This window comes from Terrapene carolina, unplaced genomic scaffold (assembly GCF_002925995.2).
Source record: "Terrapene carolina triunguis isolate 2854851 unplaced genomic scaffold, T_m_triunguis-2.0 Scaffold132, whole genome shotgun sequence".
Taxonomy (NCBI): Eukaryota; Metazoa; Chordata; order Testudines; family Emydidae; genus Terrapene; species Terrapene triunguis.
Window position 1 is genome coordinate 19013959 of NW_020664483.1, and position 26676 is coordinate 19040634.

At 44.8% G+C, this 26676-nt stretch overlaps 1 protein-coding gene across 1 annotated transcript; it reads right to left on the bottom strand.

The window, feature by feature from the left end:
• Positions 1-603: 603 nt before the first annotated feature.
• Positions 604-20453, bottom strand: LOC112110835 (activator of 90 kDa heat shock protein ATPase homolog 2). Its single transcript, XM_024206041.2, has 9 exons — positions 20359-20453; positions 19842-20032; positions 10734-10819; positions 9972-10086; positions 9233-9321; positions 8058-8180; positions 4585-4686; positions 2241-2292; positions 604-1267 (listed from the first exon to the last, which is right to left on the bottom strand). The coding sequence occupies exons 1-9, from the start codon at positions 20436-20438 to the stop codon at positions 1092-1094; spliced, it is 1014 nt and encodes a 337-aa protein (XP_024061809.1). The 5' UTR covers positions 20439-20453; the 3' UTR covers positions 604-1091.
• Positions 20454-26676: the final 6223 nt, after the last annotated feature.

Sequence of the window (26676 nt, forward strand, 5' to 3'; positions counted from 1 at the left end):
GTTTAAGAATTCTGCCCCATTCTTGCTAAATTGTTATATCGTCAATATTAACCCATCATGGTTAACCCTTACGGTGCATTTGTGTCAAATAGTTGGGGTTTTATTTGCTTTGCTTTCATTACATTCCCATGGGTGGAATCGTTCATTAAGGTGAACTGAAAGGGTCTAAGTTAAAAACGTATTTTCAGAATTCCAAGAGAAGAAAACAGTCCAAGTGAAAATGGCTCTTTAAATAAATATGGAAATTGTTGAAATACAAAATTAAGTTACTTCTCTTACAGCCTTCCTGGCATCTCTGCCAGAGCAGCAACTCCCATCACAGGTACCATTAACAGAGAGAAGATGAAGAGAGGAGTTTAGAAAAACAGACCAAAATAATGGCATCTCCCAGTCAACAAGGGTTGTTCTACTTTTGTTAATCCTCCGGACCTAAATCTTTGCCTTAGGTGACTGAGTCTTTCAAACGTGTAGCTGTGCTGTTTGAAAATATAAGAAGCCTGCATCTTGTTTTTCTATGGTTTGAGATTAAGTGCTTTACTTTAAGTGGCTGTATAATTCACTCATCATTTGATCTTAAAAAAAATACCCCATAGTTTGATTCTGTAAGACTTTCAATTCACCTTTTAATCAGCAGTGCATTTAAACACAGACATTCTACCCACCACGAATGGATTCTTACTAAACAATGCCTATGTCACTTCTTTGCTCTAACTTAGAGCTGGACTAGGCCTACTTAGTAGCTAGTCTCTACTAAATGAACTTGTCAGTATGATGTAATACCATGAAGTCTATAGCAGCTGAGTCACGCTAACAGTTTCCAAATTTAAGTTATACATAATAAAACAGTGATCAGTTCTCAAACTGAGGGTGTCTAAATACATAATCTCACTTACGGAAGAGGCCATTTCATTCACTGAAGATACATAAATAGCACTTAAATTATATACAGTATCACAGAAGTGGATGTTTATTCATCCCCCATAAATAAATTAATTTTCTTAAAAAAAGAGGGGGTAGGGGGACAAAAAAGGGAGACAAACTTATTTATATATAAAAGTAATGCGCTAATAAAACTAACTACAGTGCTATCATCATTCAGCATTTACTTTGGTCTGCTGCAGTAAAACACGTATTTCTTCAAAATGCTGCTTCTGCCAACACTGTCTTGTACTGTCTTCATTACAGACAGGGACACCTTTGCACTCTAACTGTAATTCAGTTTGAGTTGCCTGATCCTTGAAATTCAAAGCAACTGTTGCATAATATTCTGGAAGAAGAGAGAGTACAATATTTAGTAATATGTTTATTAATAAACTTGGTTTTAATACCTGATTAATAAAAGTTTGCTTTACTATACTACTAAATAAAATTCAATCTTTCATGAACTCACCTGTTGCATTTTGTACATAAATGTACTTATTGCTCTTGCAAGAACAAAGACAGCACAAACTCCTTCCCTCAGTGGGAATAACAGCAGGCATTATGTAAAAAGCAACAGAGGGTCCTGTGGCACCTTTAAGACTAACAGAAGTATTGGAGCATAAGCTTTCATGGGTGAATGCCCACTTCATTAGATGCAAGTAATGGAAATTTCCAGAGGCAGGTATAAATCAGTATGGAGATAGCGAGGTTAGTTCAATCAGGGAGGGTGAGGTGCTCTGCTAGCAGTTGAGGTGTGAACACCAAGGGAGGAGAAACTGCTTCTGTAGTTGGATAGCCATTCACAGTCTTTGTTTAATCCTCAGTTTCTTTGATAGTGTATGACAATCTCTCACTGTGGTCTGTGCAGTATGTAGATAGCAATGGATTTTTCACCTTCAGTCCATTTGGTATGATGTCCATCCGTTTGCATTTGGAAAGGAAGATGATATGTGTCTGTATTTGTGCAAGTTTCTTCATGAGGTTGATAGATTTCCATTCCATACGGCTAAATGCAGTGCCTTGCATATTGAACTAACCTCGTTATCTCCATACTGATTTATACCTCTGGAAATTTCCATTACTTGCGTCTGATGAAGTGGGCATTCACCCACGAAAGCTTATGCTCCAATACTTCTGTTAGTCTTAAAGGTGCCACAGGACTCTCTGTTGCTTTTTACAGATTCAGTCTAACACGGCTACTGCTCTGATAGCAGGCATTATATTTGTGCTTTCTCAAACTTTAGCTCCAATTTAAACTGGGATTAGGCCCCTATGAAAATCCTGCCCGTAAGTACTATGGGGTTAGAGAAAAGACATACCATGAGGCCAGTTCCTGCATCTCCATTTCATGACAATCCTTTGGCTGGGTAACTGTAAGACAGATACAGATGTACAAAAAAACATGACAAAACTAATACTCCCCCCCTGCCTTTTTTCAAGAATTTCATCTGAGGGCCTGCCACATCTCATTCCAAGAGAATCCGAGCTGGCACTGGCCAAGAATTTTCCAGTGTGAAAGCTTTTTCCATCATAAAACAGGGTTTTGTCAAATTAATTTTTTTTTCTATAAAAAGTTTGTTTTCCAAAATTCTGAAACAAAATTTTGGGGCCTTCTCCCTTCAATTTCTGACTTTTCCACCTGGCAAAAGTTGGACAAACAGTAAATGTGAGGGAAAACACTTACTTGAAAATCCCAGCTCTAATCATGACACTCATAACTGGGCACACACTTCCCTACTTTCTCCTAGCAATGGACAAAGGTCATTTGTTCATGCTTATAGCTACAGCTCTAATCAGCAGCCATTGATAACATGGACCTTAGCATGGGTGACTGGGATTACTGCAGTGGTTCGGTATTTTCCTCTGAGAAATCGCAAAAAAAAAGTAGAGCGTAACTGATCACCCACCTCTATAGTACTCTACTCTGCCACCCATCTTGCTCAATATACATTTGAGGCCACTGGAAGAGATAGTGATGAGATGGTTTGGGCTGTGGTACCATGTGTAAGATGAGACACAGCTCTAGAGCTCCTTTCCATCAGTTCTAGATTGTGTGGCGTCTCAGCATTCTCGGCAACTGGCTCGGAACTGAAAGCAACCTGGCAGAGGCTTAATCCAGAAGACACATGTGACAGCAGTTGGTTTAGAGAAGTGGTGCATTCTCCCATTCAGGGAGTTTGCCCATCCTTCAAGGAGGTTTACAAATAGGGGTATTTTTTTATTCACAACTTCCCCTAGGGTCCAGGTAGGTTCAGTTCCATTTGTGCTTAACATAACCACTGTAACTATGTCTCTACGATGTGGAACTTGCCAGTTGTTTGATTGTTGACTGGGGATACTGCCTAAAGAGTTTCTTTAGTTGTTACAGCCGTAAATCTGTGGCGTGTCTTTTTATAGCTAGTTGCTGGCACTATCAAATGAATTATTTCATCTGATGAAGTGGGTTCTAGCCCACGAAAGCTTATGCCCAAATAAATTTGTTAGTCTCTAAGGTGCCACAAGGACTCCTCGTTTTTATTTCATCAGTGCGTTCCCAAGTTTCAACATCTTTATTATAACTGGAGCCACTGCGCACTCAGTCCCATTTGGGGGAAAGGGGATCTCGAGCTTTAGGAAAACTTAGGCATGCCTAAAAGATGAAATACCTAGAACTAAATCCTCTAAAATCTGCAGTAATTTTAATTCCAAAAATTGTTTACTAGCTTTAACTACTCAGGATTTGATTTAAGTAATTAAGGGATTAGAAGCTAGAATTGACACACAGCTGAATGGTAAGTTAAAGGGCTTCAAGACAACTTTTTAAAAGTATCAGGACAGAGCATTTTCCCTAGGTCGTTTTTCATTTAAGAAACAACTTTTGACATTATTCAGAGTGGTTGATACCACTGATCTCTGATAAGAGAAGAAGTGTCACTGGGACATGCTCCCTAATCAAAGCCTCGATTGTCCCAGGCTGATTTACAGAGGAGGCTCCATCTGTGTGCAGATCTACTTATTCCATGTAAAAGAAGGATGCCAGTTTCTTCCCCAACACTGTATAGATGCCCATACTTTGGTATTCATGTAGAAGGAGTCTCCACAGGTTTCAGTGGTTGGGGCAAGAGGTAGGTGGAGCAGAGCTCTCCGTGGCACTACTCTTTGCTCTACGCTTAGTTTTGTGTGGAAATACAGGTCTACACTATATTACCTTCCTCAGCGTCCCCTCTATGTAGCTGTAGGGGAGCATAACCAGGGACAGCGTAGCTTCTGTCTCTGAACAGAATGCGATCTGCTTCTCCAGAGATCCACATGTTCGGTAAGTGGTACTACTTCTAATCTGTAACCTCAATCCCAAACTCTCTATTAAAAAAAGACAGTGGTAGAAAAACTCTGCAAGGCAACCACACACAGTTTTCCTCATCCCATGGTTCCAAGTGAGGGTTTTCCCACATGATAGATAATCTGGGCCAGAAAAGGAGAAAGTCAGGAATCTTCTACATGGTCATATTTTGTTTTTTATTAACTAAATCTGCATTAGAGAAACTAAAGCAAGGTTACATTTTACTCAGTATTCTCCCCTGTGGCGTAGCAATTTAAGAACCTTGTGGGCCCAAACATCATCAGTGTGAGACTCCAAAAGGGCAGAACATGGCATCTGATTTTAAACTGCAAGGTTTCACTTACCAATTCTATATATTCACCAGTAATACAACCATCAAACATTTGAAGTTTTCCTCCTCTTTTGGCTTCGATCACAGCACGACTTTTAGAAAATTTTTGCACCAACTAGGAAAACAAAAAGCAAACATGCATAGTGTAAGAATTTAATCAGCTATTCAATAACACAGAACTGCTATGATTTCTGGATAGCTTAGTGATCTATAACGCATCCTTCCAGGATACTGGGATGAACTAAAAGGGCTACTGGAGACTCCTAATGCCAAGGGTTCTGTGATGAATGCATGGCTCTCTGAAAGCAATTTTATGTGCTTGAACTTTAAAAAGTGCTCCAGTCAATTCAATACATCATTGATTTCACTAAGAAAAATCATAATATGATTAAGTTACAAAGTGCTGAGAAACATGTTTGGTAGGTAAAAGGAGCAATTAATGAGGGTATTAGGTAAAACAGAGGTAGAGTGTTCAAAGCAAGTGAAGTGAAGTGGCTGCAGCTATATTTGGATTAGGAAACAGGCAGACTGATCTTCCTTCTGCCCTGATGAGATGGAAGCAGCAGTCTAGACACATGGAGCAGGATTAGTCGGAAAGTCATGAGATGTTATATTCTCTATCCCATATCAGAAGACTGACATTAATCCCTGATCCTCCTGAGAATTACAATTTTTGGAAGTATTAGCATTCCAGTCTAAAATCTTCTGATATATTCTAGGGCTTCTTAGGAGGACACCGATGCATCCTAAACTTGCTATTTGAGTGCTTCTCCACAGTAAACCTTGCAAGAGAGGTAGATGTAATCATATCCATACACATACTAGCTAATGGAATCCATCTGGAAAATGGGGATAAGAATGCTTAACATTTGTAAAGCACTTTGAGATTTTTGGATTACAAGTGCTTACATAAAGGATTAAGTATTTTTTATTACTGAGTATTTATTATTACTGTGAGCTGGGTGCAAAGGAGACAGAGCTGCATTTCACTTACATACTAATGACATGCAGCATAAGACTTCCCAATCTCTATTAGTGGAGCTGTTGTGGGTGGATAAACAATGGCCCAGCACCACCTTCCAGGGATGCTCAGAAAGAAAAGAACAAGAATACCAAAGGGCCAGTCTGTCTACTTTGGAAAGATCTGAAAGTAAGTTATCAATTCCTCACGGGCAATGGAATCAAAAGCCTGCTGACAGGACCAACAAAATTAGCAGACCATTCCTTTGGCCATTGCTAGTTGGCCAGCTTCACGTCAATACACAGAGCTCAACGAAATAAACACAGTCAGATAAACTAAATACACCGCTACCTCGATATAACGCGACCCGATATAACACGAATTCGGATATAACGCGGTAAAGCAGTGCTCCGGGGGGGGTGGGGCTGCGCACTCCGGTGGATCAAAGCAAATTCAATATAACGCGGTTTCACCTATAACGCAGTAAGATTTTTTTGGCTCCCGAGGACAGCGTTATATCGAGGTAGAGGTGTAGCTCCATTCTGCTCTCCACTTTACACACCATGATAGTTCTTTACCTTCAAAGGTAACAACAGCACTAATGAAGTAAATGGTGCTAGAACCCTTGTAGCGAGGGGGCATGGTCTCCCTCCTTGACAGACGGGGGGAGACCTGCAACCAGGACACCTACAACCGCCCCACGGGAAGCAGAGGGGAGGGACAGGAACCAGAAATATAAAAGGCAGCCCCTCCAACTCAGTTGGAGAAGAGCTGCCAGAGGAGCAGGACGTCTCTCCCCCACTGCTGGAGCTCAGACCCAATGGAGGCCGCTACAGCGCCAGAGACCCGGAGGCACTGAGGAGCTGTTGGGGCTGCCACTAGCCGTTTACCCCAGCGAGACAAACGAGGACCCAGGTACACCCTGAATGGGAGTGTAGGAAGGAGCCCAGGGAAGCCGAATAGGGTTTGGCTCTGTTATTTACTATAAGTAAGCCAGCGTGTTGCAGCCAGATTTCCCTGCTGACCCAGTGGCAGACCACTCCGCCACTGTTAAGGCCCTTGGCTGGGATGCAGTGGAGTCGGATGGGCCTGTATCCCCCTGCCACTCCACCCCTGGGGTGGCAGCTTCCCCACCTCTAGGCCAAGAGGCCTGCGTCGGTCTGTTGCCCACCCGAGCTAGGACGCCAGGCGGTTTTGCTGTCAGCGCCGCCAAAGAGCTGATCCCCCTAGACTGCTATGTTGCTCTGCCAGACTGCAGGCCAGAGCTGTTAACTGTTTGCTGTTCTGCCCTGATTGAGGCCCCCGGGCCTATAGACTCATTGTTCCTCTGCCTGACTGCAGGCCAGAGCCCTTATTTGTTGGCTGCCCCACCTTGGCTGAGGACCGGGCTCACAGACTCAATTGCTGCCCGGCCTGGACTGCAGGCTTGGGCCTATTAACTGTCTGCTAATTTCCCCCTGAACTGAGTCACTCCAGAAGCGTTGTAGTGAGGGGCAGGGGTCTCCCTTCCTGACAGACGGGAAGAGACTCAAGACCACCTTACACCCTACATTGTGGTACTATAGCTGAAGTTACTAGAAATAAGTAGCTGATGGTATTTCAGTCCCTGTTTGACTAGATTTCCCACTCTTACTGTACAAGCGGGAGTGTGTTAGTTGCACTGGGCACTATGAAAGTTAAATATAATTAGGGCCCTACCAAATTCAAGGTCCATTTTGGTCAATTTCACGGTCATAGGATTTTAAAAATCATAAATTTCATGATTTCAGCTATTTAAATCTGAAATTTCACCGTGCTGTAATTGTAGGGGTCCTGACCCAAAAAGGAGTTGCTGGGGGGAGGCGGGGGTTCGCAAAATTATTGGGGGGGAGGGGGAGGGGAATGTTGCAGTACTGCTACCCTTACTTCTGCTGGCAGCGGTGCTGCCTTCAGTGCTAGGCAGTTGGAAAGCAGTGGCTGCTGGCCGGGATTCCAGCTTTGAAGGCAGAGCTGCTGCCTGCAGAGCTGGGCCCTCAGTCAGCAGCCGCCACTCCCCGGCCACCCAGCTCTGAAGGCAGCAGCGCAGAAGGAAGGGTGGCATGATATGGTATTGTCACCCTTACGTCTGTGCTGCTGCTGGCGGGGTGCTACATTCAGAGCTGGGCACCTGGCCAACAGCTGCCACTCTCTGGCTACCCAGCTCTGAAGACAATGCAGAAGTAAGGGTGGCAATACCACCCCCACCCCACAACTCCCTTTTGGGTCAGGACCCTCAATTTGAGAAACGCTGGTCTCCCCTGTGAAATCTATACAGTATAGGGTAAACGCACACAAAAGACCAGATTTCATGGGAAGAGACCAGATTTCACAGTCCATGACAAGTTGTTCATGGCCGTGAATTTGGTAAGGTCCTACATATAATATTTCTCATTACTGATTATAATTAAACTCTTCAAATAAAATAACTTTTCTCTTTACTGGAACACCAATCCCTTCAGTTACATCACTAAGAACACGTGCTCCTATCTTATACAAAGGCTTCTTACCTCCTTAGTTATGAAGATGCTATAAAGCTCCTCTACTGGAGAGTCAAACATCTCTTTCAGAAGTATCTTTACTGTTGGAATCTTTACACCAACTGTATCCAAAGAAATTGGTATAACAGAATCCTGTAAAGCAAACTCAGGATAAAGTGCCATTGTATATGAATAGCAAACACATATATATTCCACACCAAAACTCTTTACTAGAAAAACATTAAGTTTGCAAAGTCAACCACTCAAAAGTTAGGGAATGCCAGGTTTAAGGCTGTCCAGCATTATTAAGCCTGCTCCCTTGTGCATATGCATTAATTACATGATAACATACTATTCTATATTAGGGTTAGATTAAGTGAGCACCACAGTCAAGCACTAGGAAAATCTGAGGCAACCCTAACATGCTTTTGGTGACAGGCAACAGAATGTGGAATGAATTAATTAGACCAGAGATCAGCAACCTTTGGCACGCGGCTCGCCAGGGTAAGCACCCTGGCAGGCTGGGCCGGTTTGTTTACCTGCCGCATCCGCAGGTTCGGCCGATCATGGCTCCCACTGGCTGCGGTTTGCCGCTCCAGGACAATCGGGGCGGCAGGAAGCGGAGGCCAGTACATACCTCAGCCCGCGCCTTCCCGCAGCCCCCATTGGCCTGGAGCAGCGAACCACGGCCAGTGGGAGCCGCGATCGGCCAAACCTGCGGACGCGGCAGGTAAACAAACCAGCCCGGCCCGCCAGGGTGCTTACCCTGGTGAGCCGCCAATCTCTGAATTAGACTGAGGAAATGAGGGAAGCAGAAAAATTTCAGCCTCGCCCTCTTGAAGCTGTCGTTGTTACTGACAGAACACTGGAAGTGAAGAACAGGGCACCTTTGATCTCCCTTTCACTGTCTGAAGATTCTGTGGTCCCGCAATGATTCTATTTCCACATTACCTGAGCACTACAGAGACTAGTCATAGCATTCATGTTGGTGAATTTACTGGCCTCCATCCCAAAGGTGATTTTAAAAGTGCATCAAACACTTACTGTTACAGATGAATGCTCCACATTACAGCACTATGTATATCTGCTGTTAGTCACAGGATAAATCTTAAGTTCTCTATTCCTCCTATGATGGCAGAGGTTGGGGCCAATAGCATCCATCTTTCCCAGTGAAACTTACATAGTAACTCTTAAAGCCAGCATACCTGAACATTATTCTCACTCAATTTTTTTTTAACCGCCAGTTCCGGACCAGCTGAAGTTTTGGTTGGTAGGATCATTCCCAGAGTAAACTCTGTAAATAGAGGAAGTAAAAAATATCATCTAACGTGAGGCCAACCTGTACACCCAACTACGCCCGTTGGCCCCACTACAGCCAAGCCCTTCCCCCTCTGCTCAGAACTGTATTTATTTTAGTAAAGATCTGAAAATGAGAATAGCCTGATTTCCACTAAATTCAGGCTTTTTCAGTTTTTGATTTTTCACCAAAATCAATAGAGTTCTGTCCACTTATGCCTAGAACATTCCCTGAAATTTTGGAATTGATTCAGATACAGAGAAATGCCACTGAGTTAAGTGTACGGCCTTGCTTTGCTCAGCCAATTAATTTGTAAGATCTCTAGGGCAGGGACTGTATCTTCACATATGTTTGTATAGCACTTATGACAATATGGTTCTGGTCCTGATTAGTGCCCCCGGGCTTTACTGCAAAATAAACATTTTACAAAAAAAAACAAAACTTTGAATATCCTGACTTTGATTAAATTCAAACCTTTAATGCAATATTATAATTAAAATGAAGGCATTGGGGTTTTGTTTTGTTCTTAAAGTAATATGAAAACAGTTTCTACCAGCTCAGATGAAAATGGATCGATCTATTCAAGCAGGGAGATTGCACAAAATGGGCCCATATAGTCACAGTATGAAGAAATGATCTTAATGTACCTGTTTTAAGAACTTTCAGATAATCTCTGAGAGCCTCCCTGACTTTTGAAGTTCCTTCTGTTCTCATAAGATCCTTTAGCACATCTCCATCTCCTTTCTTTTTGCTTACACTTATCTACAAATAAACATACAAATCTAAGAGATGCTTTGCACAATTTGATTTTTGGGGAACAAGTGTTGGAAAATGCTATCTTTGGTTTATTCAGAGGACAGGTGCAGAATAGATATTTCAAGTGCAAACTTTCCCACTTTATCATGTCTTTAAACTAAACCCGGATACTTTTTCTAAAGGAAACACAAGCAATTTTGTCTCCATAACAACTCAAGAACTAGCCAGAAGTTTAGATAGATTTCTCCCCCAGGAGTTCTTTAGAGACCACAATATCAACTATATCATTAGGCTAGCACCAAAGTAGAGGCCTTAAGATTAAAAAATGACAGACGGTGAAGCAAACATAGGGCTCAATTCTTATCTCAAACATGTGGCTCTGTATTGCCATGAACTGCATCTTTTAAAGACAGATACTGTGCATGCTTAGTAGCTAACTTTGGAAGATATGTATTTACGTATCGGAGGACAGAAATGAGCCATTAATGTTTTTGGTTCTTGACATCTTTTATCTTTAGAATACTAAAGACAAACTTGCTAAGTCATGTTGTTCTCCTATTATTCAGTTAACAGGAAATTTAATGGCAACTAAAGTTATTAATTTTATTTAAAAATTCCTGCCCTATACAGTTATGTTAGTATTTATTACCTACCTCTGTATCATCCACCTCATTTTCTTCTGACAGGTTAGGAATTTCAACAGATCCCTCATGTTTCTCACCAGATTCTTTCATTGTACCTGCATTAACAGAATGAATTCTTAAATGTAATAACTAAAGAACTATATTTTCCATAGTAGAAGTTTTACCCTTGTAAATGCTTTATGCAGAACTACTATATATTGCAGTTTAAAAATAGAAGGCCTGATCCTGCAAACACTTCTGAGAGAAGTGCTTGCTTCGCAAATAGTGCCATTGACCTCAATAAGGCAACTCATGGTAGTAATCACTACACTAGTAAGGCCTTGTCTACACTTGCGGTAATGTGTAGGGTATATGTAGCTACACACCACAGTGAAAAGCAGGGAACGGTTCTGGCGGGGGGAGGCAGTGAAGAAAGATCAGAGCCTTTCCCCACTGCCTCCCACCAGCCACAGCCTTTCCTTGCTGCAGGGATGGGCTCCAGCAGCTCTCTGTGATGAGGAAAAGCTCCAGCAATGGGGAGCTGTTGAAGCCTTTTCCACTGCTTCCTCTTCCCTGCCAGAGTCTTTCCCCACTGTCAAAACCTTTCCCTATGGCAGGGAAAGGCTCCAGCAGCAGGGAGGCAGTGGGACACTACACCGCTAAAAATAGAAGTGGGAAGCACTGTGGAGTGTATAGAGAGCCGTGTAGGAGATAAGCCAGAACCTTAGGGTGTGTCTTTACTCTACTTGTCTAAGCAGTGCCTCGTCATCTACACTGCTATTTATATCTCTTCTAGGCATGTGTGCAGTGCCTGTACTATACATGCCACCATAAATGGAGCCCTAGATCATGATCCTGGAACTTGTCACACCCAGAGAGACTGATGCACTTGAACAGAACCTCACTGAAGACAATGGGGCTCCACACAGGCATAGCAAGCAGTTCACATGAGTGCAAGAAGTTGCAGGATCAGGCCCTTAGTCCACCCTGTTCTGCTTTAATTTTTACAGTTCTAGGGGGTTGGACTAGATGACCATGGGGGGAGGGATAGCTCAGTGGTTTGAGCATTGGCCTGCTAAACCCAGGGTTGTGAGTTCAATCCTTGAGGGGGCCATTTAGGGATATGGGGCAAAAATCTAATTGGGGATTGGTCCTGCTTTGAGCAGTGGGTTGGACTAGATGATCTCCTGAGGTCCCTTCCAACCCTGATATTCTATGATTCTATGAACAGTTTTTGCTTCAGTAAAGATTCCTCCTCTTATTCTTAAAAAGTTTCTAGTTGTTCATTAAATTTATTCACCCAGCAGATCTGGTTTAAATGCTCTTCAAACTGTACTAGTGGCATTTCCATTCTGACATAGCACCTATGTCACACCATTAAATGTTATTTAAACAGTACAACTCCCTAGCAGCAAAGATGTTCATCAATGCTCACAACAAAACCCTCTAATATAAACACCCTGAAATATCATTTACTGCATTTTTGCAGTAACACTCTGCACGAACAGGCACTGCTGCAAAGGGGTGAATCAGCTGAAAGGCACGAAGTCACTCAGAAGTCCCATCTTCCAAATATCCAGATCCAACTGCCACTTAACTCAATGGAAAAACTTCCTTTAACAACTTTATGCAGAGGATTGTGCTCTGAATGAGCACCAGACTCTCCATCGAAAGAAATGCCCATGCATGAATATATCCTGACTTGCTGCAGGTAAAGCTCACACTAAAGTAGGCAAAAAGACATTTATGTGCAGTTTCTGTTAATATCTGAAGGAAAAATTAGGGTTTTTTTTTACTTCTTAGTCAATCAGTGTGCCCAAAGAAAATGTGTGTTTAGACTTATTTTTTGAACAATGGGGCACATACCTGCAGGATGGCTTTTCTAGCCAAACTTGCTGAATGGATAAGAGTTTAGGGAAGTGTTAGCAAACCCATGTAATCGTTGCAAAAAACAACAACAAAGATACAAATAAAACTAACTGGAAGGTCTAATTTATGACTAACAGTAATAGAGGCTTTTTAAACATTCAATTTTTATCTTTTTTAAACGGCTAATAATGCTGTACATATCAGTCACTTGGACAGACAATACCTGTGCTGGTCAGCAAATGCTAATCTAAATATTCACTGGATAGAGCCACACTGCTCACTGGAGGTAATGCTTTTGCATGGTAAATACCACTTTGAGGTAGGCACATATTATTATTGCCATTTTATAGATGTGGCAACTAAGACACCGAAAGATAAAATGGCTTGTCCAAAACCCAAAAGGTTCCAGTGTCAGAACTGTGATTAGTATTAATTAAGGCTGTTGATTAATTGCAGTTAACTCACGCGATTAACTCAAAAAATTAATTGTGATTAATCGCACTGTTAAACAATAGAATGCCGATTCAAATTTATTAAATATTTTGGATGCTTTTCTACATTTTCAAATATGTTGATTTCTATTACAACACAGAATACAAAATGTACAGTGCTCACTTTATATTCTTATTTTTAATTACAAATATTTGCACTGTAAAAATGATAAACAAAAGAAATAGTATTTTTCAATTCACCTCACACAAGTACTGTAGTGCAATCTCTTTATTGTGAAAGTGTAACTTACAAATGTAGATTTTTTTGTTGTTGTTGTTACATAACTGCACTCAAAAACAAAACAATTAGAGCCTACGAGTGCACTCAGTCCTACTTTTTGTTCAGCCAATCGCTAAGACAAACAAGTTTGTTTACATTTACGGGAGATAATGCTGACTGCTTCTTATTTACAATGTCACCTGAAAGTGAGAACAGGCATCCACGTGGCACTTTTGTAGCCGGCGTTGCAAGGTATTTACGTGCCAGATATGCTAAACATACGTATGCCCCTTCATGCTTCGGCCACCATTGCAGAGAACATGCTTCCATGTTGATGATGCTCATTAAAAAACTAATGCATTAATTTAATTTGTGACTGAACTCCTTGGGGGAGAATTGTATGTCTCCTGTTCTGTTTTACCTGCATTCTGCCATATATTTCACGTTATAGCAGTCTCGGATGATGACCCCCGCACATGTTCGTTTTAAAAACACTTTCACAGCAGATTTGACAAAACGCAAAAACGGTACCAATGTGAGATTTCTAAAAATAGCTATAGCACTCGACCCAAGGTTTAAGAATCTGAAGTGCCGTCCAAAATCTGAGAGGGACGAGGTGTGGCGCATGCTTTCAGAAGTCTTAAAAGAGCAACAATCAGATGTGGAAACTACAGAACCCAAACCACCAAAAAAGAAAATCAACATTCTGTTGATGGCATGACTAAAATGATGAAAATGAACACGCGTCAGTCCATTCTGCTTTGGATCATTATTGAGCAGAACCCATCATCAGCATGGACAATATCTTCTGGAATGGTGGTTGAAGCATGAAGGAACATATGAATCTTTAGCGCATCTGGCACGTAAATATCTTCCGATGCCGGCTACAACCGTGCCATGCGAACACCTGTTCTTACTTTCAGGTGACATTGTAAACAAGAAGCAGGCAGCATTATCTCCTGCAAATTGCAACCAAACTTGTTTGTCTGAGCAACTGGCTGAAGTAGGACTGAGTGGACTTGTAGCTGCTAAAGTTTTACATTGTTTTATTTTTGAATGCAGTTATTTTTTTGTACATAATTCTACATTTGTAAGTTCAACTTTCATGATAAAGAGATTGCACTACAGTACTTGTATTCGGTGAATTGAAAAGTGAGCACTGTACACGTATTCTCTGTTGTAACTGAAATCAATATATTTGAAAATGTAGAAAACATCCAAAAATATTTAAATAAATGGTATTCTATTATTAACAGTGTGATCAATAGCGACTAATTTTTTATTGCGCGATTAATCGTGATTAATTTTTTTAATCGCTTGACAGCCCTAGTATTATTGAGTTTTGGTTCCCAGTCCCATTTTAGATCTACTGGACCACATTACATTTCGGACAAGGTTATTTCAATATTAGACAAATTAACATTGAAAGCACCTTGCTCAAAAGGACCGCAGGTGTACTGGATTCCAGGACAGTAAGTTCACAGGTAGTTTTTATAGAACATGTACAAAAACTACCACCATAATATAAAGCTCTTCATTAAAATACTTATGATACCATGGGGATACAAATAATAGTTTTAGAATTTAATAAAAAACCTGATGTTTTTAATTTAAATCAACTTATTTTATTTAAGTGGTGCTAGTTCTTCACTTTCTTCCCAGTCTATGTTGCTAAAGTGGATTTTTGTGCATTTTTTAAATCGGGCTTTCCTAATTGTTAGTGAATTTCAGATTTACATAGCAGAATCAAAATCTAAGAAATGTTCATTTTTAAAATAGTAGATTGAATGCAGAATATTATAGAAAAGGACTAGATGGGGGAAGAACTATTGCTTTAAGTTTGAGAATGTTCCATGCTGTCAAACTCCCCAGAAGTTCTGATCTTATTTCTACTTCCAATTGGTCAGAGAACATGCAGGGGGGGGGAGGGAGAGGGGGGAGGTGGAAGTCCTGATACAGACCCAAACTCATGACCAATGGCTCTTAGAACTCTCAGTGAAATACTAGAATCTTCAAGCAAATACTCTTAAATACAGGTTCACAAAGGAATGCTGCAATGTATGGTAGAACACTGAATGCCTGTGAGATTAAGTGCTCTTATCACAGTGTAAGAATAGTTCATAATTGTTAATCGCTTCTGGTTTTCATCTCAGAAAGTTGTGGCAGGTAGGAAAAAACTATTATATTTTGTTCTTCACAATGTATAAAATTAAGCTACTCTAAATATATAGCATTAATAACTTAGTTCTTTATAAGAACATAAGAATGGCCATGTACCGACATTAAAGCACTGCCGCGACAGTGCTTTAACGTCTCTGCCCCTTTTGCCCCCCCCCCCCCCCCCCCCCCCCGCCCCCCGGGGGGGGGGGGGGGGGGGGGGGGGGGGGGGGTGCAAAAGGCAGGGCCAGCTCCAGGCACCAGTTGAGCAAACAGGTGCTTGGGGCGGCCAAGGGGAAGGGGCGGCACGTTGGGCTCTTCGGCAGCAATTCGGCAGAGGGTCCCTCGGTCCCTCTCGGAGGGAAGGACCTGCTGTCGAATTGCCGCCGAAGAAGAAAGCGGCGCGGTGGAGCTGCCGCCAATCGCGATCGCGGCTTTTTTTTTTTTTCCCCCGCCGCTTGGGGCGGCAAAAACCCTGGAGCCGGCCCTGGCAAAAGGGGCAGCTGCCCGAGGGCCGGCGATTTAAAATGGCCCGGGGCTCCTGGATGCCGCTGCCACAGCATCGGCTGGAACCCTGGGCCCTTTTAAATCGCCGCCGAGCCCCAGGCTGCACGGATCAGGCAGCACGGATGGGCTGGCTGGGGGAGGCTGACCCCCCCCAGCCCCGCCCCTTCTGCCCAAGGCCCCACTCCTTCTGGGGGCCCAGAGCCAGGCCCCCGTACCAGTAAGTGTTTAATATTACTTTCACCCCTGCCAAAGATCCATCTAGCCCAATATCCTGTCTTCCGACAGTGACCAATGCCAGGTGTGCCAGAGGGAATGAACAGAACAGGTAATCATCAAGTGATCCATTCCCTGTCGCCCATTCCCAGCTTCTGGCAAACAGAGGCTAGGGACACCATCCCTGCCCATCCTGGCTAATACCATTGATGGACCTATCCTCCATGAATTTATCTAGTTCTTTTTTGAACCTTGTTATAGTCTTGGCCTTCACAACATCCTCTGGCAAAGAGTTCCATAGGTTGACTGTGTGTTGTGTGAAGAAATACTTCCTTTAAATCTAAATTTACTTCCTATAAATCTAAAATTGCATTAACCTTTTTTCAAGGTAACCTAAGGCTTTGTAAAACTGACAAGTAAGCAGTGCAAACATTGCATTTTATAGTGTCAGGTAGCCAAGCTGCAGGAAAACTGGACAGCAGGACTCGGCATGGCATGTGCACAGCACTGGAAGGAACTCCATGAAATATCTCATCAGCTAAATGGAGAAGGGAGGAAAAAAATGCAGACAGCCCACAGGAGTGGAAAGCAGGACAATTCAAGGCACTGAACCACAATCCCACTTTGGGGCAGGGAGAGTGAGAGGGAAATAGGCTGCATTCACTACTACTCCCATCTCTTGCAGTAGTGGTTGAAGTCTGGCTGAGAGCTAATTACCACATTTTGGGAATGAACACTCTACCCTTCAGCATTGCAATATCGGTGTACAGTTTCCCAAGTACACAGTTCACATCAGCCATCAGCCTTCTCTAGGATTTGTCCCTGAGAAGAAAAAATGTGGAACACATGTCTCACTGAAGAGATATGGTTACACAATACTCATTGAAAAGAATGGTAGCATTTGCTAAAGAGAACTGATTACTTGATCAATTAAGTAGATTTAAACTGGCTAGTGTATCTCATAATTCACTTTTTTTTTAAGTCTTGACATTATTCACACTCCTTTTTGCAATTTTCTTTACATACTGTATTACAAAGATGTCTATATTTTCTTTACACTTTTCCTGAAACAGTTCCTCCTTTCCTTGCTGCCACCATGAATTCATTAATTGAATACCTATCATTTGTAAGCTCGATAATTTTAAACAATTCGAACAAGTCATAATAAAGCAGATGAGGATTGTCACAATGCAAATGCCTGCTTCTTGCAGAGTAAAATGAGTCATGTCCTAATTTATTCAAAAATACTGAATGTGAACATATCTGTTTTGCAGTAATAAAATTGAAGTATGGAAAAAAATTCAAGAAAAAAAGACCAGAGTTTCAAGATTATTTCAAAATAACCTATTTTAGGAGCTGAGACTCACTGATTTTGTTCCTCTCTGATTTCTTTGCCACTTCAATTCAGTTTATGAAAATATTACTGCTCCTCCAACCTAACGAAGAGTTTGCTTTCTAGAATAATCATTCCAGGAAACTTGTGCACACCACCACACATGGCCCCGATCCTGCAAGCAGGTTTGCATGGCCAGACCTATACACCCACACAGACCACCACTGACTCCAGGGGCCTCCATGTGGGTGCGGAGTCTGCCTAGAGCCTGTGTGGGCAAACTTTTTGGCCCGAGGGCCACATCTGGATATAGAAATTGTATGGCGGGCCATGAATGCTCACAAAATTGGGTTTGGGGTGTGGAAGGGGGTGAGGGCTCTGGCTGGGGGTGCAGGCTCTGGCGTAGGGCCAGAAATGAGGAGTTCAGGGTGCAGGAAGGGAGGGCTGGGGCAGCAGGGGTGCAGGCTCTGGGGATGAGGCGTTTGGAGTGCAGGAGGGTGCTCCGGGCTGAGACCGAGGTGTTCGGAGGGTATGAGGGGGATCAGGGCTGGGACAGGGGGTTGGGCCATGGGGGGTTGAGGGCTCCGGCTAGGGATGCAGGCTCTGGGGATGAGGGGTTTGGGGTGCAGGAGGGTGCTCCAGGCTGGGACCAAGTGGTTCGGAGGGCGGGGAGGGGGATCAGGGCTGGGGCAGGGTGTTGGAGCGCTGGGGGGTGGGTGGTGTCTCAGGGGTGCAGGCTCCGGGCGGCGCTTACCTCAAGCAGGTCCCGGAAGCAGCGGCATGTCCCCCCTCCGGCTCCTACGCGGAGGCATGGCTAGGTGGTTCTGCTGCGCGCTGCCCCGTCCGCAAGCACCGCCCCGTCCGCAGGTGCCATTGGCTGTGGTGCCAATGGCAGCTGCAGGGGTGGCGCTTGGGGTGGGGACAGCGTGCAGAGCGGAGCCTTCTAGGTGCCTCTATGCACAGGAGCTGGAGGGGGGACATGTTGCTGCTTCTGGGAGCCACGCAGAGTGGCCCCCAACCCTGCTCCCCGACTGGAGCGCCGGATCAGCGCAAGCCCCAGAACCCACTCCCCACTCTCCAGCGGGAGCTTGAGGGCCGGATTAAAACGGCTGGCGGGCCAGATGCGTCCATAGTTTGCCCACCTCTGGCCTAGAGGGTCCTGTTCGGGTCTTAATGTGCAGACATTCTGTATTTACTAGTCACAGTTTTCAGTGCTAATATGGAAATGTGGTAAACAAACCTGAAGCAACTTTTCCAGAACAGGTGCCACAAACACCTTCAGGGATGATCTACAAATATTTGGTCCCACCTTAGTGTGGGAGGTGTACTAGATGGCATCGCGAGGTCCCTTCCAGCACAATGTTTCTATGACTATGAAGTTTTGAGCAGCAAAAGTGAGTCTTCTAAGAGAAAGAAATTACCCAGTATAATCATTCAATCATCAATCCGTATCTTTTGGCCCAGAACAATCTCAAACCAAGATCTATTGACACAGTGCAGCCAAGAGGATCTGAGCACCATCATTGCCAGGAGGCGGTGGAGATGGATTGGGCACGTGCTTCGGATGGAAACTGATTCCATCACCAGAGTAGCAATAAGATGGACACCTGAAGGGAAACAAAAACGAGGCCGCCCGAAAACAACATGGCAAAGAGCTGTGGAAGCCGAGCTGAAAAACCAGGGGCACAGCTGGGGAACCATTGAAAGACTTGCTAGAAACAGACAGGAGTGGAGGAGCTTTGTCACTGCCCTAAATGCCAGAGGCGTAATAGGAATATGATGATGATCATGATCCTTCAATCATAGCTGTAAGAATTGATAGCACTTTAGCTGGGCTAGCAGCAGCGAGACTGACAGCAAGTGCTGAGAAGAATGTGAGAAATACACGCAAATATTAAGAAGATTATTGCCCTAATGCAGGGGTTCTGAATCTTTTTCTTTCTAACTCCCCGCCCCCCAGATGCTATAAAAACTCCACAGCCTGCTTGTTCCATACCTGTTTTTCTGCATATAAAAGCCAGGGGGTCCCATGAACCTAAGTTGCTCAGGTTTCAGCTTCAGCCCTGGGTGGCAGGGCTTGGGGCCCTGGGCTTCATCCCCATGCGGTGGTGCTTTGGTTTTCTGCCCTGGGACCCAGCAAGTCTCATACCAGCCCTGCTTGGCAGACCCCCTAAAACCTGCTCAGGGGGTCCTGGACCCCTGGTTGAGACCCACTGCCCTAATGCACTGCACAATCCAAAAAGGCTACTGTTGCTGCCTCCATGAGTTTGCAGCCTACAGGGGATGCACATGACACTCCACCTTGTGCTGTATTTCTCTTTACAAGAGAACCAAGAAGAGTCAGTTACCTTTCCAGCTAAGTTTTATGTTCCATTCGTAGAAGAAAATCAGTTTCCCTTTCCGGCTGTTGCAGGAGGCTTCGCCTTCCAGTTGCTTCAGGTCGCTTATTTCACAGCTGCCCGCCTCATTGCCCACCACGATCCCCACCAGCAGCTGCTCCAGTTTGCTTTTAGACCAGCTGGTCGCGTCCCGCTCGGTCCTGCGGCAAAGGGCGGAGAGAGGGGGTGTGGCGCGCGCGAGCATCCCGGGCTGCGCCTGTTCCTGCGCCGGGCGCTGTCCTCAGCCGGACCCGAGCCGCCCGGTGCAAGCCCCGCTGCTCCCCCTCGGGCGCCCGGGAGGCTCAGCATGGAGCCGGCAGCAAACCCCGCGCTTCCCCGCACCCAGCGCCCACAGACTCGGCCCGGCCGCTCCTAATGTCCGGACAGCCCCAGCCGCTGCAGGGATGGGGGAGAAGCTGCCGCGCAGGGGCAGGCAGCGCAGCGGGGCCACGCCGGGCAGCCTCCGGCCCCTTCCCCGCCCGCTCACCAGTGCCAGTTGTTCACGTTGGTGGCGTCCGCTCGCTCCTCCACGATCCAGCGCGGGTCCCCCTGGCCCCACTTGGCCATGGCGCTGCCGTCTGCCTCCCGCCGCCGCCGCTACCCCTGCCCGGCCCCGCCTCCCCTCCGCCCGGCCTCTTCCGGCGCCGAGACCGAGCGAGAAGGTGCCAGAACCGTCCCCGGGGACTCCGAGCCGCCGCCGCCACCTGCTAGTCCCTGGCGGGCCGCCCAGGCGCCCTGAAACGCGGGGCCGTTACACGCCCCCCGCCCGGGCTGCAGGCGGCGCTGCCCCGGCTCTGGGTGTGTTTTGGCTATAGGGGGTGGGCGACATAGTGTTCGGCTGCTTTGGCAGTGGGTGGGCACCAGTGTGGTATGTGTGTAAGGTGTGCGGCCAGCGTGTGACAGGAACAGGCACCCAGGGGCGGCTCTAGCTTTTTTGCCGCCCCAAGCACGGCAGGCAGGCTGCCTTTGGCGGTGTGCCTGCGGGAGGTCCCCAGTCCCGCGGATTTGGCGGCATGCCTGTGGGAGGTCCGCCGGTTCCGCGGCTTCGGTGTACCTGCCGCTGACTTGCTGCCGAATCCGCGGGACCAGAGGACCTCCCACAGGCAAGCCGCCGAAGGCTGTCTGACTGCCGTCCTCGCAGGGACCGGCAGGGCGACCCGCACGGCTTGCCACCCCAGGCACATGCTTGGAGCGCTGGTCCCTGGAGCCGCCGCTGCAGGCACTGGTGCTAGAGGGGCTCTGAGCGGGGGGAAAAAACCTTACACAATCTGAATGGAAACCCCTGGGACAACTCAGCCCCTCCTGAAGGGCAGGAAAACGTCGGAACATTGCAGACTTCATGGATCTCTAGCGGGGTGGTCACCCGCAGGGGTTAAAGGGGCTGGCCCTGAAGAGGTTAAAACAATTCCAGGATGAGAAAAGAATGGGCTGAGTGGGGAGGCAGCCGGGCTGCTAGCTAGGAGCTTAGGCAGACTTTCTCTCTAGCTGTGGAGAGAGATGGGCCTGGCTGCTTGAGAGCACAGCAGGATACCTAGGGTGGAGCAGGGCTGAGGAAAGGCCAGAGGAGCTGGGGAGCTCCAGGCCTGGAAAACCCCCAGGCTGCAGGTCTTGCTAAAGGCTGGAAAGGGTGCAGGGTTGCAGAGGTGCAGCCCAGGATAGGCAAAGGCAGCAGGTTCAAACCCCCCTTGCCGATGATGAGTGGATGATGAGGGCCTACCCCCTTACAGAGGATAGACAGCAGTGCCCAGTTGCTCAGTGCAAGCGGACAGGGAGAGAGACACTGTATACTAGTGATTTTTCACACTTGCTATCTGGTTACCCAGTGAGCGGGGCTAGATGGTGACTGGCAGTAGCCACTGAGGCAAGGTTGGGATAGAGGGTTGGGGGTTCCCCTGGGTGGGGAGACCCAGAGAGTGGGGGTACTGCCAGAGGGCAGCACGCAAGGTAAAGGGGAACCAGAGTCTGGGAGGGACACGGGGGCTTGAGGCACACGGGATACTGGCCGGTAGAGGGTGCTCCAAGACTGGAAAAGCTAATTCCCTTGATGGCCAGCGGGAGGTGCCGCACCAGTGAGTCACTGTGCCGCTACAGGATCCTTGTCCCTTCAGAGTGGATTCTGGGAATTAAGGGTGCTGAGGGATCACTGAGAAAGGGACCCTAGGCGTGCTCCAACTCTGCAGACACAAAACTCCCTCCCTCCTTACTGAGTTGCTCTGCTATCTCTCCCTCCACATTTTTCCTGAAGGTCAATATGGTACGTTGGCTTCTGTTCTCCCTACAGCTACATTTGAGATCGAAGCAAGTTACTACAGTACTGCTTTGAGTTGTAGCAAGTCCTGCTCAGATTCTGGCACCCTGCAGGAAATGGTGACATGGGCTGTAGCCAGTGCCCACACTGCCCTTCCTAAACCCCTGCCCCTCCAATGCCACAGAGCATAGGTGCTAGAACTAGCGGAGCAGGGGGTGCTGCAGCACCCCCTGACTTTTAGTGGTTTCCATTATATACAGGGTTTACAGTTTGGTTCAATGGCTCTCAGCACCCCCACTATACAAATTGTTCTAGTACCCCTGCCACAGAGAGACATCTTCAGAGTCCAGGGCAGAGCTGCATGGAAGGGTGGAAACTGCTCCTCTGCAAGCAGAGTGGTCCACTAGTAGAGGGGCACACAGGAGGGGATACACTAGGCCAATGGTCTTGTCTGTTCTGTGGACATAAAAATTCCCTTTGCACTTTTCATAAGAGTAGAGGGTTTGGTGCTGTGCCCTTGGCTACAAATTCACCTCACTCTATTAATGCTAGCTGTTTCCTTTCCTAACTTAGATGGGGCTCGATTTTAATGTGTAATCCTTAGGGATGAACGGTGCTTATACATATAATATCTAATCCAATGATTTTGAGAATTTATGATAAGGGCAGTGTTTATTTGTTGTACATATGTAACACCAAAAGGATATAAAATGATTTGATAGTAGGGGACAATGTTTTTCCTTAAATTATGAAAAGTCATCACAGAGGATATTTTCTTATGTCTGAAATAGCACAAAAAACTAATCACATTTTAAAATATCATTGCTCTGAGGAAAACAAGTTTGAAGTATAATCATACGTACTTTTTTGCTGAGCACTTCCTTGATTTTCAGAAGCTACAATGTCTCCTTAATGTAGTACTTACTTACTTCCCAGTCAATCTCTTACAGCATATACATATAGGAATCAAAATCTGGACAATGTTCCTGTTTTTATTAGAACAACAAAATACTTTAAATGACTCTAAGAGCAAGGGTTGTGATTCTCATAAGGCGGAGATATGAGGTCCTTCGTCCTCCCTCTCTGTCAGTGCTACCAAAATGTCAAGATCAGGGTCATTTTGTTCATTCTTTGGCTCCAAAATAATTGCCACTTCTGAAAACCTTACTCCTTTCAGTTCTTTCTCATTATTACGCATTGTTGGATCAGGTGTTAAGGAAAAAGCTGGTCCATCGTTGGTTTCTGTCAGAAAGCAAGTCTGCAAGAAATTATAATGAATAATACAAATGAGACAAAATGTCACGAAGGTACAGAATTAGACAAATTCTAAACAGGCAAAATCTCAAGTACTTTTTTCTGTGTTCCACACTTGAAATATGGCGAGAGTGCATATTTTTGTAATGGTGAAGGTTGCTGGACCAGCAGTAAATGAGATGCCTTTCGGTACATACTGTAGATATAAATGACTCCTAGTCCTTTACTGGACCCAGTCTTCATTCTTTCATTTTTCAATTCAAATTACCTGATTAGTAACAGCTTCTGTAGTGAGCTGAGGAGCTACATTATTAGGTTTAGTGGTCTCTTTGGGTGCTACATTTTCTTCATGTTCATTTTTAACATCTAATAGTAGAATGTCACGGTCATCACATTTTTGTTTCTCTACTAATATTTCCTTCTCATCATTGTTTTTATTGATATTTTCCACATCTTTAACCTCCATCACTTGGGCATCACTGAAAAAGAGTAAGATAATGTATGAGGCCCTAATCCTGCAAGTACTCGTGCATGAAAACCTGGCTCTGTTGAAGTCAATGGCAAAACTTGCATTGGCTTTAAAGTATTTCACCCAAGTTGCAAACTTTATCTACCATATGTGAGTAGTCTCATTGGAAGCATGTACATTCCTGTCTCCTATAGGGCTGAACAGAGGTCAATATGGCTTGTCAAAGAGTACATGAAGTCTTGCCCACAGTACATACGATTTGCTTTAAAAGATACCAACTTCCGTGATACCTTAAAAAGTTTTATATTTTAATTCAGCAACAGTTCATTGGAAATCAACCAGTACAGCTAATCATAGATGAAAGAAAACCTTGTATGATCTGAACAATTAAGCAATCACACATTTCACTATGCTGATTTGTACAAGCTGTGGCATGTCTTCAGCATTATACTTACTTGTCATCTTGTTTCCTTAAATTTTGTGGACTTGCATCACTGTCAGTTGCATAAGGATTTCCTATATTTCTGTTAATTTCATTGTGTTCATTGACTAAGAATTGAAGCTTAGCATTTCTGAAAACGACAAATACACAACAAGCAAATGGTTCCCTATTTTTGTGAATTGGCCTTGCAGTATTTCTAAACATTTACAATACAAATAATAATTTAAGTGAGCACATATTTTGAGCCACATTAATTCCTGAGGTAACTTTATCCACTTAAATAGAATTATCCCAGGGATTAATTTGGCTCATTATTTCCTGTTTCACTGAAATAAATATTAAGTTCAGTTACATGCTGCTGATTATGATTAAACAGACACTGTCAACTTGAAATCTAGTCAGTTTCAAACGGGTATGACCCTGCTGTCTTTGAAGTCAATGGCAGAATTCCCAATGTCTTCAGTGGTGCAGGATCAGGGGATAGTGAGTGAAGTGTATTATAATGTACTACATCTGTGTCCCCCTCACGTTATCTCTGACCTTGCAACCACATTTTCCTATTTAAAAAAAAAAGTCTGTCCACTGATGCCTTGTCACAAAACAAAAGAGGAAACAAGCTATAGAGGTTGTCTGTACACAAAGTGCTGTCAAAGGTAAATAGTAACAAAGTGAAAAAATAGAGAAAAATAGTTCTTGGCTCTAATCTTTCATTTACAGCAAATTTTAGGTGATACGTCATTAGTAATTTTCCAGACAGAACTGTGATTTTTCAAGTTGACACTATGCCTTTAAAGTTGAATTCTTAGTAAGGATTGTAATCCAAATCTACCTTTGTTAATCTAAATAAAATATTTATTCATACCTTTTTCTAGTAACAAATATGTATGTCACAAAGGCTATAAGAATGCAGCCCAGCAGAATACTTAGAATTATGGTTGCTATAAGTTCAGAGGGCATTGAGTCAACAGGTATCTCTTCTACTGCAACAGAAACAGAAGTTCCAAATATTTTTTCCAGTTCAGTTTGAATGGCCATCTCTTGTTCCTTAAATTTTCTAAAAACAGACAAGTAAAAACCTTTGCATCAATTTATTTAACAAAAGGCCTTCACTTTGGTTTATAAAGCAGCGAAGAAAAGACTAAAACTAGAGAAGATTGGTGCTGTCCCATGGTATACTGGAACACAGCATGCTTCCCCACACGGGATTCACATCTATCACCAGTATTGTACTCTGAGGCCTGGTCTACACTACGAGTTTAGGTCGAATTTAGCAGCGTTAAATCGAATTAAGCCTGGACATGTCCAAATGACGAAGCCCTTTTTTTCGACTTAAAGGGCCCTTTAAACCGGTTTCTTTACTCCACCTCCGACGAGGGGATTAGCGCTAAAATCGGCCTTTGCGGGTCGGATTTGGGGTAGTGTGGACGGAATTCGACATTATTGGCCTCCGGGAGCTATCCCACAGTGCTTCGTTGTGACCGCTCTGGACAGCACTCTCAACTCAGATGCACTGACCAGGTAGACAGGAAAAGCCCCGCGAACTTTTGAATTTCATTTCCTGTTTGCCCAGCGTGGAGAGCACAGGTGACCACGCAGAGCTCATCAGCACAGGTAACCGTGATGGAGTCCCAGGATCGCAAAAGAGCTCCAGCATGGACAGAACGGGAGGTACGGGATCTGCTCGCCATATTGGGAGACAAATCAGTGCTAGCTGAACTCCGTAGCAGTAAACGAAATGGCAAAATATTAGAAAAAGTCTCAGAGGCCATGAAGGACAGAGGCCATAACAGGGATGCACAGCAGTGCCGCGTGAAAATTAAGGAGCTAAGGCAAGACTACCACAAAGCCAGAGAGGCAAACAGAAGGTCCGGGGCAGAGCCGCAAACATGCCGCTTCTACGCGGAGCGGCATGCCATGCTAGGGGGTGCAGCCACCACTACTCCAACCGTGTGCTTTGACTCCATCAATGGAGAATCACGCAACAGGGAAGCAGGTTCGGGGTACGAGGAAGATGATGATGAAGACAATGAAGATAGCTCACAGCAAGGAAGCGGAGAAACCGGTTTCCCCAACAGCCAGGATATGTTTATCACTCTGGACCTGGAACCAGTAACCCCCGAACTCACCCAAGGCATGCTCCCAAACCCTGAGGGCACACAAGGGACCTTTGGTGAGTGTACCTTTGTAAATATTACACATAGTTTAAAAGCAAGTGTGTTTAATGATTAATTTGCCCTGCCAATCGTGGCCAGTACAGCTACTGGAAAAGTCTGTTAACGTGTATGGGGATGGAGCAGAAATCCTCCAGGGACATCTCCAGAAAGCTCTCCTTCATGTACTCCCAAAGCCTTTGCAAAAGGTTTCTGGGGAGGGCTGCCTTATCCCGTCCGCC